Source organism: Dermacentor silvarum, chromosome 1 (assembly GCF_013339745.2).
Source record: "Dermacentor silvarum isolate Dsil-2018 chromosome 1, BIME_Dsil_1.4, whole genome shotgun sequence".
In the NCBI taxonomy this organism is placed as follows: domain Eukaryota; kingdom Metazoa; phylum Arthropoda; class Arachnida; order Ixodida; family Ixodidae; genus Dermacentor; species Dermacentor silvarum.
In genome coordinates, this window is record NC_051154.1 from 49,939,021 (window position 1) to 49,957,197 (window position 18,177).

The window sequence follows — 18,177 nt, forward strand, 5'->3', positions numbered from 1 at the left end:
AGCGTCAATTAAAGCTCGCGCTTTGGCAGATCTGACCTACAAGGCGACATGGTTTACAGGGAATACAAGGCGACATGGTTTACAGAGAATGTCTGCCTCTGTCTGCCGGCAGTAGGTGACAATCGGGGTACTTTTATCACAATGGCGGCCGTTTGTGGGAAAGAGCGCAGGGGCGTAGTTGTGCAAGTGGACGCGCACCGTTGTCTGTGCGACGCAAGGACCAGCACACTGAACTATATGCGACTGCCTTTTCTTAACAGAGACGAGGTGTTGAACCGAACCCGAACCGAAAACCGTACCCAAACCGCAATTTTGGTCGAAACTGAACCCGAACCGATATTCTTAGAACGGGCGTGAACCAGAACTGAACCTGAACCGAAAGAAAAATAGTAATGGTTACCAGTTCATCACGAAACGGTTCAAGCACGTAGCGTGCTAAATAGCATATATGGGTGCTTAATAAGTAAGCGATTCTTCGATATATTTACTTCTTCAATCGGCGCACCTCAGCAGCAGATTGTTACGACTCAAGAGTCGCGTGGCGATTGTGAATGGAGACAGACCTACGCAGAGACGCTTGCACTTCTGAACTGGGCCATGCCAACTTTGTTTCAGGGGCTCAGCAGAATCACCGTTTCTGTTGAAGCTCCCAGTTGGGGCTGTTATAGGTCAGGTTGCTACTATTATACTAGATAACCGTAAAATGCACACACCAGAATACACGGAGAGCAAAAATGACGGCGTTCTCGAGAATGGAAAATAGGAAAACAAACGAGTTCGTCAGTATGGCTTCTTCTAACGACAACACTGTGGTCGTTAAGAGGAAGCTTTGGCTCGGGCCCAGCACCAATGCCGCTTATTCAAATACATGTAAAACGCAGAAACGCTTTTCTGAGATAACCACTGGATCGCTTGTAATGAATTCATTCATTAGAAGCGCCACTTACATTACGAGCGCCATTCATTACACTGGGCCGCTCGTAATTTATTGGATTCGAGAGACAATGTTCAATTCTAGTCACTGTTGGAAGCGTGATTTTGATTTGAGGCTTCAACTTTTTTTATATTTTCAAAATTTGGCAAGTTAACAAAAATAGAACCAAAAAGTTTACAAATTTGTAGCTTTGCACCAGATATCGCCGTTCTGTTAATTACACTTGTTAAAGCATCCAAAGCGGACAAATTTGATGTATCAATTTATATCTTACGTGTATTTTTTACATATTTTACATAGGTTTTGCAAAATTCCTACTCACATATTAGCAGTATATTTGAGAGTCATGTGAAATACACAACTGTTGTTCGCTTTAGATGTACTATTAGATGCAATCTATACAGAATTGCGATATCATTTTTTCATTGCTGAGTTACAGAGCTGTAAACTTGATAGTTTCGTTACCGGAAAATTTCCCATTTCCAACAATATTTATTCAAAATTTACGGCGTAAATCGAAAATTCCAGCAGTCACTAGAGTTTAACTTTTTCTCTTAAATGCAACAAGCCTCATCAAATTTGGTGCAGCGGTTGACGAAAAACCTACTTCTCCTTTGCAATGTATTTGGATAGGAGCCCCCGAGCTGAAGCTTCCTCTTAATGTGAATGCCGCTCCCACCTTAGTGCGCGGCAGCAGCGGCGCTTAACGGCACGGAAATTGCGTGCCGTGGTTCAACGTACATTTGGCGTCTCCAAGCAGATTACAACGTTGTTCGATTTTTTTTTTAAATCTTTTCCGCGGGGCGCAATGTGCGTGATATTGACTTTTATTTTTTTGTCCGCGCTTATTCTGTGCAACACTCTGCGCCTTACCCGCCGAGGTTGCTCAGTGGCCGCGGCGGCCGCACTTCGGTGGGGGCGAACTACGAAAACGCCCGTATATCGTGCATTGGGTGCAAGTGAAAGAACCCGGGTGGTCGAATTACACCGTAGTCCCCCTTACGGCTTGCCTCATATCATATCGTGGTTATGGCACGTAAGACCCCAGAATTTTATTTTTTAAAGATTTTGCGCCACGTGCGGTTGCGTAAGAAAGAACGTCGCGGTAGTTAGCGCAAACTGGTCTTGTTTATCGTTCAGAAACACCATTGTCCTCACTTGCTTTTATTACAAAAAAAAAAAAAGCCGAAAGCTGAGCGAGGTGTCAATTGATAGCTTAATTTCTTTGCTAGAGACTAGAAGTTTGGAGTAGTAATTTGCGTAATACAATGTGAATGTGCGCTCTCCCCGGCACCACATATCATATGCCACAGTTCGCTCACCACCAGTCATGTAGGAATTACTTGAAGCAAACCAAACGTTACTGACATGACTATACTGATATCAAGGCGTTGAAGCTAAGCCCACCCCACGCAGACACAGGCATTCTCTATACTTAACTGTCTTCAATATGTACATGAAAATTTATCTGTATCTGCGCAATCAATTCGTAAACTGCACATTGTAGAGGTAATCGTCTTGACTTATTCAAGGTGCATCGGCTGCTTTACGATCTGTCATTTTCGAAAACGCAATCGCTAAAATCGCGGCAATTGTGGCTACTCGAATTAGGCGGCACGCATCGCGTGATTTTAGCGAGTATACAATAAAAAATAATAATAAAAATGAAAAACGGCCCTAATCCTTGACTTAGGTGTCTGCTAGTGGCACTCGCACCTCGGCGTTGGTGCACCCTGGTGTATTGTTTGGGCTAACTTTGTGTTTTCCTTGTGTTACCGTTGTGTTATTAAAGTGAAGTACGACACAGACACATATAATGCTGGTGAATTCTTGATGTCAACTATGTAAACTACACTACACGAGACTACACTAGGCCCGACTTCCTCGTCGTCGGAAACTCGGTGCACAACACTTGGCCCGGCGTCCTCGTCGTCTATACTTCCATGGCGAACGGAACGGGCGGGAAACCGCCACGCACATGGAGCCAAACCTGTACTGATGCGGTGGGTATCTAAAGTGTACGATTGTGTGCTTTGATGTACGGCAATGAGATTTTCCTTAATTGTTTCTAATTATTACTGACACTTAATTAGCTCTTTACTGTACTAAACTTGTGCTCTGATTTAATATCTGTGATTAACCATGAGTAGAACCATCGATATCTACCTGTTTTTATTTTTATGATTTATTTTTAATTTCGTCCCATCTCTGTGACAAACCAGAAGTCGGTCCCTAACCGGAAGTTGCTGTGCAAGAAACAGAGTGTCACCGTCGGTGCTCGTGCCACTAATATATAAAAATGATCCAGCACGGAACCGCCCGGCCGCTGTTTGCGTTGTCGGCCTGGATCTACGCTGCACCCTCAAGGCATATTCTTACCATTCCATTCGAACAGTATGCATAAGGGACAACAACAGCTCTTGCAGCCTGCAGGGAAAAAGATTGATGCTAATGGTGACTCACCTGAATGATTCTGGTTTAGCAGGACCGCAGTTGTCTCTGTGCATGTTCTATAATATATTATAGATTTAATAATGTATTTTTCAATGTATTCATGACAAAGTTTCTGTTTATGTCTGGAATGTTATGTCGATAAACTGCAATGCGTAATTCACTAAAAAAACTTACAATAATTAGGTTGTGACCGTGAGAATTTGTGTTTACAAATCCTTGCCCTTATGTATACGTACGTCTCGGAAGAATTTTCCTACTAGGGTTGTGCGAATATTGAAAAATTTAGATACGAATCGAATAGGTCTTTTCTATTCGAGATGCTAGATTCGAGAATCCACTATTCAAAGTTGGCGAATGTTCGTTTTGTTCGAATAATATAAGGGGTGGCAACAGTTGTTGCAATCTACAGGGAGAAAGACAGATGCAAACGGAGGTTCGTGTGGTCACTGCGGATTTAGCTGCGCCGCAGTTGTTGCGCATACGGTCGAGTTCTTGAACAAACACTTCGAGGAGGTCCCTTATGCACAAACTACAAGCCGTTAGTAAACATGTCTCGTCTTAAGCAGCCTATGAATTGGCTGTCTCAATTCAGACAAAGCAATTTATTATTTGAACAATCTCACCATGTTTGGATTCCTTCAAAACGATGAGCGGTATTGTAGTATTGTAGTTGTCTTTTCAACGAGCGCTACACTCTGTACATGCATGTGGGACGTGCTATTCTCTTTTTTATTCCTTTCATTTTCATTGTGAACCGCATGTGATCGTATCTGTATCACGGTGTACATATGTTAAATAATGTAAACAAGTCTTTTGTTGCTGAACACAATCCACGAAACATTTATTTCACTTTTTTTCAATTGGGAATATTCAATATTCGACTCGATATTCAGCCGTCATTTTGCTCGACTCGTATTGTATTGGATTCGAAAATTTTGCTGTTCGAACGACCAAGTAAATTTCTACTGTTTTGCCCGTACTCACTATGGATAACAATAAAAGGAAACAGCATCTCTATGAAACGGGCCTGCATGCTTATATTTCGTTTCATAATGACGTTATGCCGCGTGGCAACCCAAGCGAAAAAAAATTCAGAGCCCTTCATCTGTCGAGAAAAGAAGGGTAAGCGAAGCTTGTGGCAAGACGACACTGTCGCAGGCGCTCCGCTTCGTTTGCCCTAAACTCAGGGTCGGCGGCTCTTCGCTGACGTTTGGCCTCAACATCGCGCTCCCACAACTCGGCGTCCGCGGCTCTTGGCTGACGTTTCGCCTGGGCTTCGGAAGCCCTCACGCTAGAATCGGACGACAAGCTTCGCTTACCCCCAATTTCTCGACAGGGGAAGGGCTGGTGATTTTGTCTCTTTGGGTCCCACTTCGGACAAGGGTAGTTCAAGGGCGCGTTACAGGTCCCGAACCCACAGGGGTATGTGCCATTGAGCTTGATCCCTTTCTGCACTATCGCCAGGATCGGCTCACTTGACAGGGGTATGTGCCATTGAGCTTGCACCCTTTCTGCCCTATCACCAGGATCGGCATACTTTTCAGCGTGACACCACCACCACCATCACCGCCGAAACTTGTGAGCCTCGCTTAACAAAGGAAATGCGGGAAAGAGGCAGCACAGGGATGGAACGCGTCGAGGCGCCGCACAACCTGCCGCGCACTCTTGCGACGACACTGCCTAACATGACATGACATGACAAGAACTTTATTTCAGTCCTGAGGAACTAAGATCTAGGCGAGCCGAAGGCTCCCCCAGATTAAGTCGGTGGCTCCGCCCACGATGGGACCGGGAGACCAAGTCCCGTCGCGATGTCGTGGGCCCTCTGGACAGCCTGGTGTTGGATTTGAAGATTGCTGCTCTTGAGGGTTTCCTCCCATTGCTCTTTCGTGATGGGTGGAGTGGCGTTAAGGGCTGGGCACAACCAGAGCATGTGATCAAAAGAGCATGAGTCATGACCACATTTGGAGCACGACTGTGAATGGTCAGGGTCTATCCTGTTAAGGGACCGGGGAGTGGGATACGAACGGGTTTGCAGAAGTCTGAGTGTGCTAGCCTGAGGTTTGTTCAATTTGGGGTGGGGGGGTGGAAATTTCTTCCTGCCGAGACGATGGGAAACAATTTGGGATGGGAAACAAATAATGGGAAACAATTTCGTGGAAGGTACATAATGGATCTTTGTGGATGTTGACCTCGTTCCGAGCCTGGCTACCCCTGACAGCGCGGTACGTGAAATCGCGCGCTATCCGGTGGGCCTGCTCGTTAGGATTACATCCGAGCGGGTTAACTGAGGCATCTATATGGGCTGGGAACCACGAGATGTGGTATCCTCCTTCGCTGCTCTCCCGAGTTCTTTGAAGTGCTTTGTTCACAATATGGTTCGCCTGTTCAGACACTAGTGCGGCCGAGAAGGATCTAACTGCTGTGCGTGAGTCCGAGAAGATGATAAGGGGAACTTTTGCGCTGTGAAAAGCCAGAGCGATCGCCGCTTCCTCCGCCACATGTGCAAACTTAGTATAGACAGAAGCTGCATTAAGCAGGTTGCCCTCCGCGTCTACAACCGAGACAGCGAACTTATCCCCACTGTCATATCTGGCAGCATCGACAAAGAGGGCCCCTAGTTTGTGCTGATTGATCTTTTTAAGGATCGACTTGGCTCTCGCGAATCTTCTCGTTATGCACTCCCGTTATCCACCCTCGTTATGCACTGGGTGGATGTTTCGCGGTACGGGGTCAACCATGATGCGAGTTCTGGCTTGCTGGGTCAGGCTAATTTTGGTCCCCGGTTCATGTCTGGGTTGGATACCCGCTACTTCTAAAATTTTGATCCCTGGCTTAGAGGACGACAATCTCATTATTTGAGCCACTGTGTGAGCTTCTATTAGCTCATCGATAGTGTTGTGGAGTCCTAGCTCCAGCAGCTTCTCGGTGCTCGTGGACTGCGGAAGGCCGAGCACGCGCTTGATACCGGTTCTGATTAGAGAGTCGAGTTTGGCCTTTTCCGCCTTACCCCAATTAAGGTACGGCGCGATGTAGGTAACATGACTTAAGAAGAATGCCTGGTAAGCTCTGAGCAGATTGTCCTCTTTGAGACCGCCTCTCCGATTTCAGATGCGGGCTAAAAGTCGTAGGACATTACTAGCCTGTCCAGTGAGCTTGTTCAGGGCCGTCGAGTTACAGCCCTTAGCATCAATGTGGAGACCTAGAATCTTGATCGAGTCCATCCTTGGTATGGGATGTCCATTCTTAGCTCGAATTTCTATCGGCAGAGTTTTCAGAGGCTCAAGGTTTCTGACCCCTTGTCGGGACTGTCGGTATAACAGTAGTTCTGATTTAGCGGGGGAGAGTTCAAGGCCCGTGCTGGAAAGAAAGTTTTCCGTTGCCTCCAACGCGCTTTGTAACGAGTGTTCGAGCATGGCAAGCGAGCCGCCCGGCGCCCAGATCGTGATGTCGTCCGCATATATGGCGTGACCCACGTTTGGGATTGCATCGAGGCAAGTGGAGAGCTTGTGCATGGCTATATTAAATAACAGTGGGGAGAGGACCGAGCCCTGCGGGGTGCCGCAGTTGCCTAGCTGGTAGGGCCCTCCCGAGACCGTGCCTAGTCGGAGGTGTGCCTTGCGATCAGCGAGGAAAGATTTGGTGTAGTCATGAAAACGCTGACCCAGGTTAAGAGAGGAAATCTCTGTTAGGATGTGTCTATGCGCGTCCCTGTCGAAGGCCTTGGAGAGGTCTAGTGCCAGGATCCCTCTCACGTCACGAGTTTTGTTATCAAAGATTACACTCTTAAGCAAAAGCATAGCGTCCTGTGTGGACAACGCCTGTCTAAAGCCAATTAGGTTGTGTCTAAAGAGCTCCTTGTTCTCAATATGCTCAGTGATCCTGTTGTGTATCGCGTGCTCCGCAACCTTGGCGATGCATGATGTAAGGGATATGGGCCGCAGGTTGTTTATATGTGGGGGTTTGCCTGGTTTGGGTATGAGTACCACTTTTGCGGTACGCCAGTCTATCGGGACCTGTCCAGTTTTCCATACCTCGTTTATTTCGGCCGTGACGATCTCGATTGCCCTATCATCTAGGTTCCTGAGGAGTTTGTTCGTGACTCCATCGGGTCCCGGGGCTGATCTGCCATTCAGATTGAAGAGAACATGTCTGATCTCTGATACGGTGAAGGGTTGGTCTAGATCAGGTGCCGAGAGTCCCATGTAGTTTACATCTACCGGGCGATCTCCGTCTTTGGCGAGGGGGAGATAGGTATATGCTAAGTTATTGGCTAATTCCCTCTCGGTGAGACCGCTTGCGATTTGCTTATTTATGAGCCTATCCGTCGCGAGGCTAAGGGTACCCTTAGACTGTTTATCGTTGAGTAGACTTTTCATTAAGCTCCATTTGCTACCTCTTCGCATACGCCCGTCCGTTTCGGTACACGTCTCGTCCCATTGCTGCCGGGCGAGCTGGGCCGAATAGGACTCAATCTCCTTGTTAAGATGCGCGATTTTCGCTCTGAGTCTACGATTGAGCTTTTGGGTCTTCCACCTGGTTGAGAGGGCGTGTTTTGCCTCCAGAAGGTGAGCTAGTCTCGAGTCCATTTTAGGAACCTCCAGATCCGTAGTGATTTCCTTGGTTGCTTCTTTAACTGCCTTGTTGAGATTCCCTAGCAGATCTGCATACATCTCGTCTGGTGGGGCTGTTTCTGCTCTGATTTTTTGAAAGAGATCCCAGTCCACATACTCATATCTGGCGGGCTGTCTGGATTTAACACGCAACAGAATTTCGAGTATGTGATGGTCACTGCCTAGCCCCTCCTGGAGGTCGTCCCACGTGCCTTCGATACCTCGGAGGAAGGTGAGATCGGGGGTTGTATCTCGACTAACCGAGTTACCGGATCTGGTGGGGAGCCTAGGGTCTGTTATAAGTATTAAGCCGAGCTCTGAGGCGTTGAAGGCCAAGTTCGTCCCTTTTGTACTTTTATAACCGTACCCCCACTCCGTATTGGGGGCGTTAAAGTCACCCGCAACAACGAGAGGTGTGTTTCTCGCCGCCCTAGCCGCGGTGCCTAGTAACGTTTTGAATTCTCTTTTCCTATCCGATGGCGCGCTGTACACGTTTAGAATGAAAACATTAGTCTTGCTTGTTCTGCTGGGTATGATCTCTATTAGCTGAGCCTCGAGGCCCGCTTTGTACGCGGGGACCTTGTGCTCAACGAACGAGATGTTCTTTCTGATTAGAGTAGCAATACCTCTGCCCTTTTCTCCCCTGTATGCTATCGTGCGGTACCCCGAGAGACAAATTTCTTCTCCACATAGAGTTTCCTGTAACAATATGACTTGCGGCTTGTCCGCAATAGACCTGATAAGCTGTCCCAATGGGGCCTTGCGCCTCTGGAAACTTGCGCAGTTCCACTGCCAGATTTTCAGATTGTTGATATTCGCGTTCGCCATTTTGCCTACTGATGATGATCAATTAGCCCTTTAGCCCCACCTTCGGGACTCGGGTTTGCCTGAGTCTGCATTGTCGAACCCGTAAGCCTGCCTTTGGCTTGGGCCTGTGGTCTCTCTAGTTGAGTTAGTCTCGTCTCCATCCCAGAGAGCATTTCCATCATGCGTCCTAGGGTTTTTTCTATGGAAGCTAGCTTTCCTTTGCCCTTTGACACTGCCTAAGGTGACCGTTTTTGTGTATGGTTGTTGTAGCTGTGCAACATTAAAATTCATTAGATATTTGTGTAAAAACATGGATTTCTGTCACCTATGTGGCAAAGACCTCAGTTCTGTCACCTCCTGACAACTCTTCCGCATTCGCAGCATGTCGCCCAGGGCAAGATGTCGAACCGGTTGGCGAACTGGTTCAGTGTTGAGAACCGGTTCGCAAACCGTTATAATTCTTTATTTCTCTGAACCGGAACTGAACCGAAACGAAATCGGCGCGCGCTGAACCCGAACCGCGAACTGGTATATTTTTCGGTTCGACATCCTGTGCAGAAGATCGTTTGAGTTGCCCGCTGTACTTACCTGTCAATAAAGCTTGTAAAGGAGCTAGTTAGTCTTCTATATCCGAGTAAGTTGCGTTAGTGCAGTTACTGGTAAACAAGACGAAAGTCGGGATGGGACATCGTGTTGTTTAATAGTAACTTGCATAGCGCAATTTACTCGAATACTTAGCAGTCATTAGCGCACTCTGGTGAGCGCCTTCCAAGGGATCAATTGTTGCCCGGTGAATATTGTGAAATATACGTAGATGCACGTGTCACGTGCACGGTCGGGCGCGTAACGATGACTATAATGTTGGGGTGAATGCGTAGTGCTCCCTTGGTACCTCGAGTTACGTGAGACAGGCAACACAAGTCGTGAATGAAAGTTTCAGTCACTCATGAGAACCGTTCAAGCGGTCCGAGTGAGAGGATGCAACTAAATAGAAGTGTGTACAAATTATGCACGCTTCTTCTCTTTCGCGCCAGCAAGTCGCACCAGCGCAGGTACGCTTGCGTGTAGACGATAGTAAGCAGACATGAGCACTTGGCAAAGAGCACACTTCATTACAAACCTGGAAACTCTGTGGAGCGTCATGACGGACTCTTTCACGCTATGTAACCCGTCACCGTATAAGGTAACGCTCGCGACAGCCTGCACTCGCTGACTGCCGCACTGAAACATCTATGCGGAGATATAGAGGGGCTGGCGTCCGTGCGGCAAAGACACAAAAGAGCTGTGTCCATGCACTCGCGAGCGAAACGATGCCAGCATATAATCGAGTTTTGCTTGTGTGAAAACGAAGTGCGGTATTTACAAATTTCCGCATGCGAAGACAGCGCATCGGCTTTTTAAACCATGATCTAAAATTAACTTTGGCGGCTTTTCATCGTAGGCTTGCAAAAAAAAGCATCACATGGAAACGCGGGCATCGCTGCTATCGTTCGAGAATCAAACTATAATCGAGAATTCTTGCACTACAAGAACTGTTGGTACAGAGGTCAACACACATCTCTAGAACACGCGAACCACGTTCGCAGGACTGCACTGGCGAATCTGATGACGACATGTGGTCTAAAATCGGCTGTATGTGAGCTTGCGTGACTACATTTACGGTTTCCATTGATTTCTCTCGACCTGGTTGTCGCATTAAGCTTTCGTAGCTGTTTTGGCCCTCTCGAGTATGTTCTAGACATGTGTGTTGACCTCTGTACGAACCAGGTATTCAACCGAGTCGCTTTATACACTCTCATTGCTATAGTGCGATACAAGTCAAGAGAAATGCGGCTTTTCCCCCTCAGAGGACCCCCTTCCAGCCAATGGTGTCGCTGTGTCAACGTGACGTCGCTGACGTCACGTTTCTGTCGCACCGCGGTCGCGAAAAAGAAAATACGTCGCGGCCGACGACACATTACTTACTTTCGCGCCGCTATATATCTAGCCACCATAGCGCTGTGGTCGCGAAAAAAAAAAATCAGGCAAGTTTGCACTCGGTCGCGCAAAGCCTAGGCACAGCGAAGCTTACTGGCTGCTACTGCTAGGTATGAACTTGGTTGCCTGCTAGGTCTTAACTTGGTTTAGCTTAACTACGCATGTAGGAAGGTATTCTCGAGCGATCATTTTCGGGGTACCTTCCCTTTCGCGACATTTCGCGTGACTAGCGCTGGACGCGTGGGCACCTTCGAGCGAGAGCGCTCCTGGCATGCCACAAACGCAGGCAGCTAACCAAGTTTGGTACAGTGCCAAGAACGCTGTCGCTTGCCGACGCCGAACGCGTTGGCGACATTTCGCGTGACTAGCGCTGGACGCGTCGGCGCCTACGAGCGACAGCGTTCCTGGCATGCCACAAACGCAGGCAGGTTAACCAAGGTTGGCACAGTGCCAAGAACGCTGCTGCTTGCCGACGCCGAACGCGTTGGAGGCTAGCCGCTCGATATCAATCGGCCAGCTTCGCTGTGCCTTGAGCTTTGCGCGGCCTAGTGCAAGCTTTCGCCTTTTTTTTTTCTCCTGGCGCAGCGCGCCGCGGAGAGAAGAGTAGTAGTAGTAGTAGTAGTAGAGGTTTAGGGTGGGAAAAGATGCGTATTTCTGCAGCCCTTATAGGGAGCACGGCTCAGCATCTGGGGGGAGGGGTATGGGGGGGGGAGAAAGAGGGAAATAGTGGGAGAAGGGGGGAGGGAGAGGGCAGTCGTCCTCGTCTCGGGCAGGGTGCCCCTACAGCCGGTCAGCCAGCATAGTGTCCGCAAGGTAGCCGAGGACCACCTTGAACACTTGGCTGGGGTTGCGGGCTGGATGCAGCAGGTCCGTGCTGGCAGCGGAGAGAAGAGAGGCAGGGGTCGGGAAGGCAGGGAGATGGCGAGGAGAAGACCGCGTGCGCAGACCGCGTGCGCATGCACGCGGTCTCCTCCTCGTTCTCCGGGTTGCCATGGCTACCACGGCTACGCACCACAAATTACGGCTGGCTTAAACAGCTTCCCTGTTAAAAAAAAAGAGCGTGTTCTTCCGCGCTTACGGACTTTTATCAAAATGGCCGCCTCCGCTGTTCGCGTCTACTCATTGGCGTCGTCAGTGAGATCGTGCTCTCTCAAGCTGACTTAGTGCCGTTCAGTCATATCCCAAGGTGAATTCCGCGAAAATCCTCGTTTGTGTGTTTGCGAGCAGTGTTTTTAACACACTCGGTAACGACGATCGCTTTGGCGTTTCGTCTTCTGCGTCACCGCTCGACGCCGTCAGGAAACAGCCGCCGCTGCAGTTTACTGGAATTCAATCTCACTGCTCCAATTGACAAATAATCCCTTTCACCTCATGCGTAGTAACGGGCAGATAAAGAATTTGAGCTAAGATTTTATTTTCGCTCAATATAAATGCGTCCTTCGGAACTACTTATGCGTGCGGTTGCACTCAGCAGAGACCTGGCTCCAACAGCGCTACTCGTAGTCGTAGGTGTAAGGCGGTCGGCCGCGACGTCACGTTCACGCAGCGACACCATTGGCTGGAAGGGGGTCCTTTGATGGGGAAAAGCCGCATTTCTCTTGACTTGTATCGGACTATAGTCCGACCACCAATATATTTGTTTGTTTGACCAGCGATCGTCATCAAGCTGATATCGTGCCGAATTCCCTAATCCAACGGCCTTCCTGAGGAGGCTCAGCACATTTCTGAGTGGCAATAACATGCTAAAAGGGAACTCGGTGCCGTGATCAAACTGCACTGACGCTATCAAAATTCAGGAAGCGTGGACTCTTAGAGTACCGGCGTTGCAGCTGCACATGTAGGTAGGTTGTTGAAGGGAACGTGCGAGTAGCTGACTCGCATCTTGCTGGTGCTGCAGTTGCTGGTACCTGCGGCAGTGCTGTCGATGTGCTGTGCAGAAGCATAGAAGCCAGCGCCATCTTCAGTTTGTGATTTGCCGCAGGGCTGCACGTTTCCATGCTTGTCGCAGAGAGAAATTTGCTTATGTTCAGCTAATGTGTGTTCCCTTTAACAATTTGTACCTACCTGTACAACAACACGTAAGTGGTGCATCAGTACAGTGAAGCAGCACCGTGTTTCCTATACGCTTGATAACACATGTGGCAGCGGCCGGCTGATCCCTCTCGAGTTCGCTTACACCGAACAATGACTGGTGCACCCGAGGTCTCTATGCGCTGCTTCTATGTGGAATAATGTCTCAGCCACACGAGAGCCGCCAACAAAAGTTGGAGCGGCAAGAAGAAAACACACCAAACACACACACCTGCGATGTCGTGAGTTTATTTCTCTTTTATAAAAAGCTTTCTAAGCGTCCAGTCTCACCTCGTTTGGATTATATAAATGCTCTAAGCGTCCTAGGACTGTCTGCAAGGTTCTGTTTTCCCGTGCCCGTCCTTTTTTTTTTTTTTTTTTCTCCTTAACCTGGCAAAGAGTTTGGTCCGCGAAAAATCTACCACATCCCAGATGTTTTCCGCCCGAGTGTTCCAGAGCCGTGCAGGCCAAACGCGCTGGACAACGATCGCCCTTTGCTCCATTTTTCTCCCCTCGTCTTCCTTCGTCGCGGTTTGTGGCGCGTCGCGCCGTCCACACAGCAGTGTTGGCGGAGACACAACCGCGCACGCACGATCACTGGTGAGTTGAAGCAGCTCGAAAGCGACGATGCGGAGAAAACAATGGCAATGTATCAATGACATGCGATAAACAAACAGCAGCCGCTAGTGGCACAATGCGCGCGCAATGCACTCGAGAGGAACAGAGAACACTCTTAAATGGTAAACAAGCAGAATGATAGTTGGAATTGCGTTGTAAAACGTAAGAAAACAACATGACGATTACACGCAGGAAACATTGCTTCACACTCTTTGTATCCAACACGCGACTCTCAAAACATGGCACTTTTGAAGTATGCAACGGGATGGGTGTAGTGAATAAAACCTCCCTTAAATCGTTCTTCCTTCCCCTAAGGCTTTTCCTGTCCATTTTGAGCTTCTAACTTGCGACCCATGAATACTCTGCTTTGAGACAGCTCTAGGAAATAGCGATGCAAGACCGGTTTAAGTAGGATTTGGGCAGAAGCAAACACATCCTTTTTTTTATGGTATTTTTTTTGTCGATTTTTCTGTAGCTTTTTTGGTTCCAATACAGCTGGACGAATTTACATATATATATCTTTCTCTCTGTACACACACAAAAAAGCATATTTTGTGACGGGACTAGAGCAGTATGATTATGCGCGGTGCACTGCGGTTAATAGTCTGCATGTCAGTCTTGTCGTATTTGGGTTATGAATGATGCACAGTTCTTTTTCTTCTCCTTTCAATGAATCGAAAGACTAGCACGAAAAACGTTTCCATTATAATGCCATTTGGTTTTGGTCATTTAGAACTGTAATCCGCGTACCGTTCGGCTCGCTGGCCCAGTCCCGCGTAGAAGTGGTATGCTTCGTGCTTGTTCAAAGAGAGACAAGTCGTTCAATATCACCTCCTTTGGCTGATTTATCCCTCAATCGAAACTGATTACCTATGTTGCGCACTTTACGCAGAATTCATCTCGGAAATTATCTTATTTGAGGCATTTTGTCTAATCCCGAGTTGTAACGTGCGATTCTTAAAAGAAAATACGCGAGGTACTAGCAAAATGTTTTGCACTTTTCAGAAACCAGGAAAATTGACGTCCTCTCCAGAACAGGTGTTTCCGTTCTATATACAACGGTCAAAGTTCCTGAATATTGATTTCATCTCTTTCTTTCTTGGACATTTTGCACTTGCGGGCAGTACTGATTCATCAAAGTATACAGAAGAAAAAAAAAAGATTAACAATCGCGAAAGCAATAGTCTCTACATATACAAGCTCTGTCTCATGCACAACATACGCGACATAAAAACTGCATTTCAACAACAAGACGACGTATTACTTAAGAAACTGGATATGAAGGTCACATAAAATTGGGAAGGGACGGTGCTGACAGGCGAAAAGGGGCGATATTAAAATATATGTGATACTCAAAAACACAAGAGAGAACGACAAAGAAAAAAAGGAAACAACAAACAATTAATCAAAACTAAGTTTCTCTTATACACGGCGTCTTCTACCGCTCGATATGCGACACAGTGCTCGATCGCATCTGCGGTGGGAAGCGGCTCGCTTTCCGAGCCGCAAAAATCCGTAAGTGTTATATAAAAAAAAAAGAAAAAAATAATGACAGAAACTAAAGTAAGCTGTGAACATCATACAAGCATGCGCACAAGAACACGTATAGAATAGAAAGAACGCGAGAATGAGACACATAAATGTACACAGTCGCGTGGCTTGGCTGCCGACCGTTCTGGAGTTGCGTCCTCCCCGGCTGCTCGCTGCGTGTGCTGCAGCGCCGCGCTGAACGAGAGGCGCTTCTGCTGGCACAAACGGCTCCGCAAGCCATCACACTTCGGCAGGCAGTGTTAGCGCCTTTGAACAAACAAAATGTAAAAAAGTTCACTGAAAACCACTGGAAGCTCCACACGGCGTCCGCATAGCTTCGTATTTTTTTTGTTCTTTTTTTCGTTTAGTTTGGTCTAAGATGACATATTTCCACTGAAAAAAAAAAAAAAAAAAAACACGAAAAAAAAAACGATTGTGGATGCACCACGATTTGCTTACAAGAGTCATTTACTGGACAGCATAACGTAAGCAATAAAAGAAGAAGGGAAAGACATTCAATTGTAGTAGCCAGTCAGAGAGCAACTGGAGCGAAATGTAACGGCGCTTTAGAAGGCAAGATTACTCCATACCGTAACAAACAACAAGGACTCATATGAAATGGAGAAATATAGAATGCATGTTTGTATGTGTACGTGTGTGTGTGTGTGTGTGTGTTTATGTGAGAGGAGGGGGGATCAAGGGGAGGGGGCGGGGGACAGTGTAGCGAGGGGAACGAACACCAGTATGTAATGCATGCACACGCACACGCACATCCACAAGCGAGACGGTTCGAGTCAAAGTCTTTCAGAAACGCGAAGCAGCATTGTCCACACGTTCCGCGTCGTCGTCGGCGGTGGTGCCGGGGAATTGTGGGGTTGGGCCGCCGACTCCTCGAGGCGTCGTCTGGCGTCGTCGAACATTCGTCCACGCGCAGTCACTGAGCGCCGTGACGAGGTCATCCTTCCAAGGGAGCGGCAGGGTTCGGGAAAAAAGGGGGGGAAGGAGGGAGGACGCGCTCCTGACGGTGTCCCGCGCGAAGGTCCTGCGTTCCCCGCGCACGCGACGCACTCTCTCTCTAGAACTTGTCGAAAACAACCTCCCCGATCGCCTCCGCGCGAGCCTCGTGGCGAAGAGGCCGCGCTCCCCGTTCCTTTTCTACAAGCATCCTGGCAGACCCGCTGAGGAGGCCGCGCTACTGTCGCCCGCCCGAGGAAAGATCGAAGGACAAGCGAGCGCAAGTCTTTGGTGTAGCCGTCGGACGCGGCAAGGAAATTGCGTTCCGTTTTGGACAGCATCGCCGTTCCAAACCGTGCGTTTTTCGGGTAGGAATCAAGCAATAGAGAACCCGCGCTCTTTAGTTGCTCTTCTTTTGGTGTAAGAAATCCTGCACACTCAAGCGGAGATGAGACGTGCGCGCTGATAAGGGCTCTGCAAGCTGTCCAGGCGCTCCGAGGTGGGACGTCGTGTGACGCGGTGGGGCGTGGGGCGCACGGTAGCTCCCAGTGACCGAAAAAAAAAAAAAAAAAAAAAACCGACACGCATTGAAGTCGTCCGTGCCGTGGATCGAGAGCGCGCTTCGTAAGTGTTAGCGTACTCGATGAAGAAATAAATAAAAGATGAGTGGGACTGCAGAAATAGAAATGCAAATGACCCCGACCTTTTCTTGTCCCTCTTGTTTTTCTTGAGTTACACGGAGATGCCAGAAAAGTGGGATCCAACGCAGCGTGTTGGTTTTGGTCTTTGTGCACAGGACACTTCCAGTTAAAACTGAAGCGCTCAAATATTGAAAATTCCTGTTTCAAGTGAACAGCTAGCAAAAGACGTTAACTAAGCATTCGCGAGACGCGGTAACCACTGTGCACAAATGCTCATTCGGGTTTCAACTGGCAGCTGCTGCTGCAAGGGGGGCAAGCGCATGTGAGGCCTTTTTATCTGAAGGATAGGCGCCATTATTTTTTTGTTGGTTTTTCTTTTTTTTTAACGTTGTAATTCACTTGCATATTTAACCGGCAGAGTGCTGTGACGCGGACATTCCATGCACCATCATTCCGTGCACCATCGGTCGGGCTAACGCCGCGCATTCGCAACACGGGAGTGGTGGTTAAGAAGTAAATCGCAGGAGCAACTCCAACTCTTCGCATGCAGATAACTTTTTTTGCCAGCCTCGAGTCCTCAAAATGGCTCGATTACCGTGCGGGAAAAAGTGATTTGGAGGACACGTTCGTGCCATGATGCTCAGAGATGACCGAGAAAGAGGGGAGGGGGCCGAAAAATGGGGGGTAGGGGAGGGGGTGGTGGTGTTCCGACGAGGAGGCGCGCTCCGCGCGGCGGGCCCGGGTCGTGCTCGCTGCTGCTGCTGCTGCTGGCGCCGCTCTCTCACTGGTGGCGCTTCATGTGCAGGGCCAGGTGGTCCGAGCGCGAGAAGCACCGGTCGCAGTGGTTGCACTTGAACGGCTTGGAGCCCGTGTGCTTCCGGTAGTGCCGCGTCAGCTCGTCCGAGCGGGCAAAGCGCCACTCGCAGCCTTCCCACGAACACTTGTACGGCTTCTCGCCTGCAACGAGACAGGGGCAGACGCGGGCTTCAGCGCGCGCGCCTCACACGAGGGAGGCTTCGCCACACGGCGGCGCAAAGCATCTGTTGGAGCGCGCGCACACAAGGCGCGCGTCACATCGGCGCGTGAACCGGCTGCGCGTCCAGGATTGCCCAGGAGAACTCGGAAAGAAGGAAACGATACACGGCTGCAAAGACGCAGCGCGCGGAAAGCGCTAGGGGCAAATAGGCGCGCTCTGTGATACATGAACGTCTGTTCACGCGGGCGTACATCCGGGCAGCCAGAACAGGTAACTAAACGCCATCTTTCTTTTTGTAGTACATGTCGGTCACGTGCCATAAAGGCTGCAAGAATGGCGTCTGCGCGACATCGTGTCTGAAAATTGCTGCTCGGGAAAGCAACCTGCGACTTACGGCGAAACTGATTTCCATTTCTGCGCGTCGACTGGTCTGTCACAACGCGCGAATTAAAAAAAAAAAAAAAATTATAGGCACACGAACGCGCTGCTCATCACAGGCGGCCCGATGTACAGACAAAAGCTACTGCGTCTAGAGACCCAGTCTGAATCCTAAATCGTCCAAAATCACATTCCTCGTTTTCGGAACCAAATACAAGCGGCGAG

At 48.7% G+C, this 18,177-nt stretch overlaps 1 protein-coding gene across 1 annotated transcript in view; it reads right to left on the reverse strand.

Annotated features, from left to right (window-relative positions):
• Nucleotides 1–13,086: 13,086 nt before the first annotated feature.
• Nucleotides 13,087–18,177, reverse strand: part of LOC119462574 (Krueppel-like factor 6) — a 332,655-nt gene continuing 327,564 nt past the window's right edge. Inside the window, exon 3 of the mRNA XM_037723911.2 lies at nucleotides 13,087–17,555. Coding sequence (XP_037579839.1) covers nucleotides 17,380–17,555 — 176 coding nt within the window. The 3' untranslated portion in view covers nucleotides 13,087–17,379. The remainder of the gene's footprint in view (nucleotides 17,556–18,177) is intronic.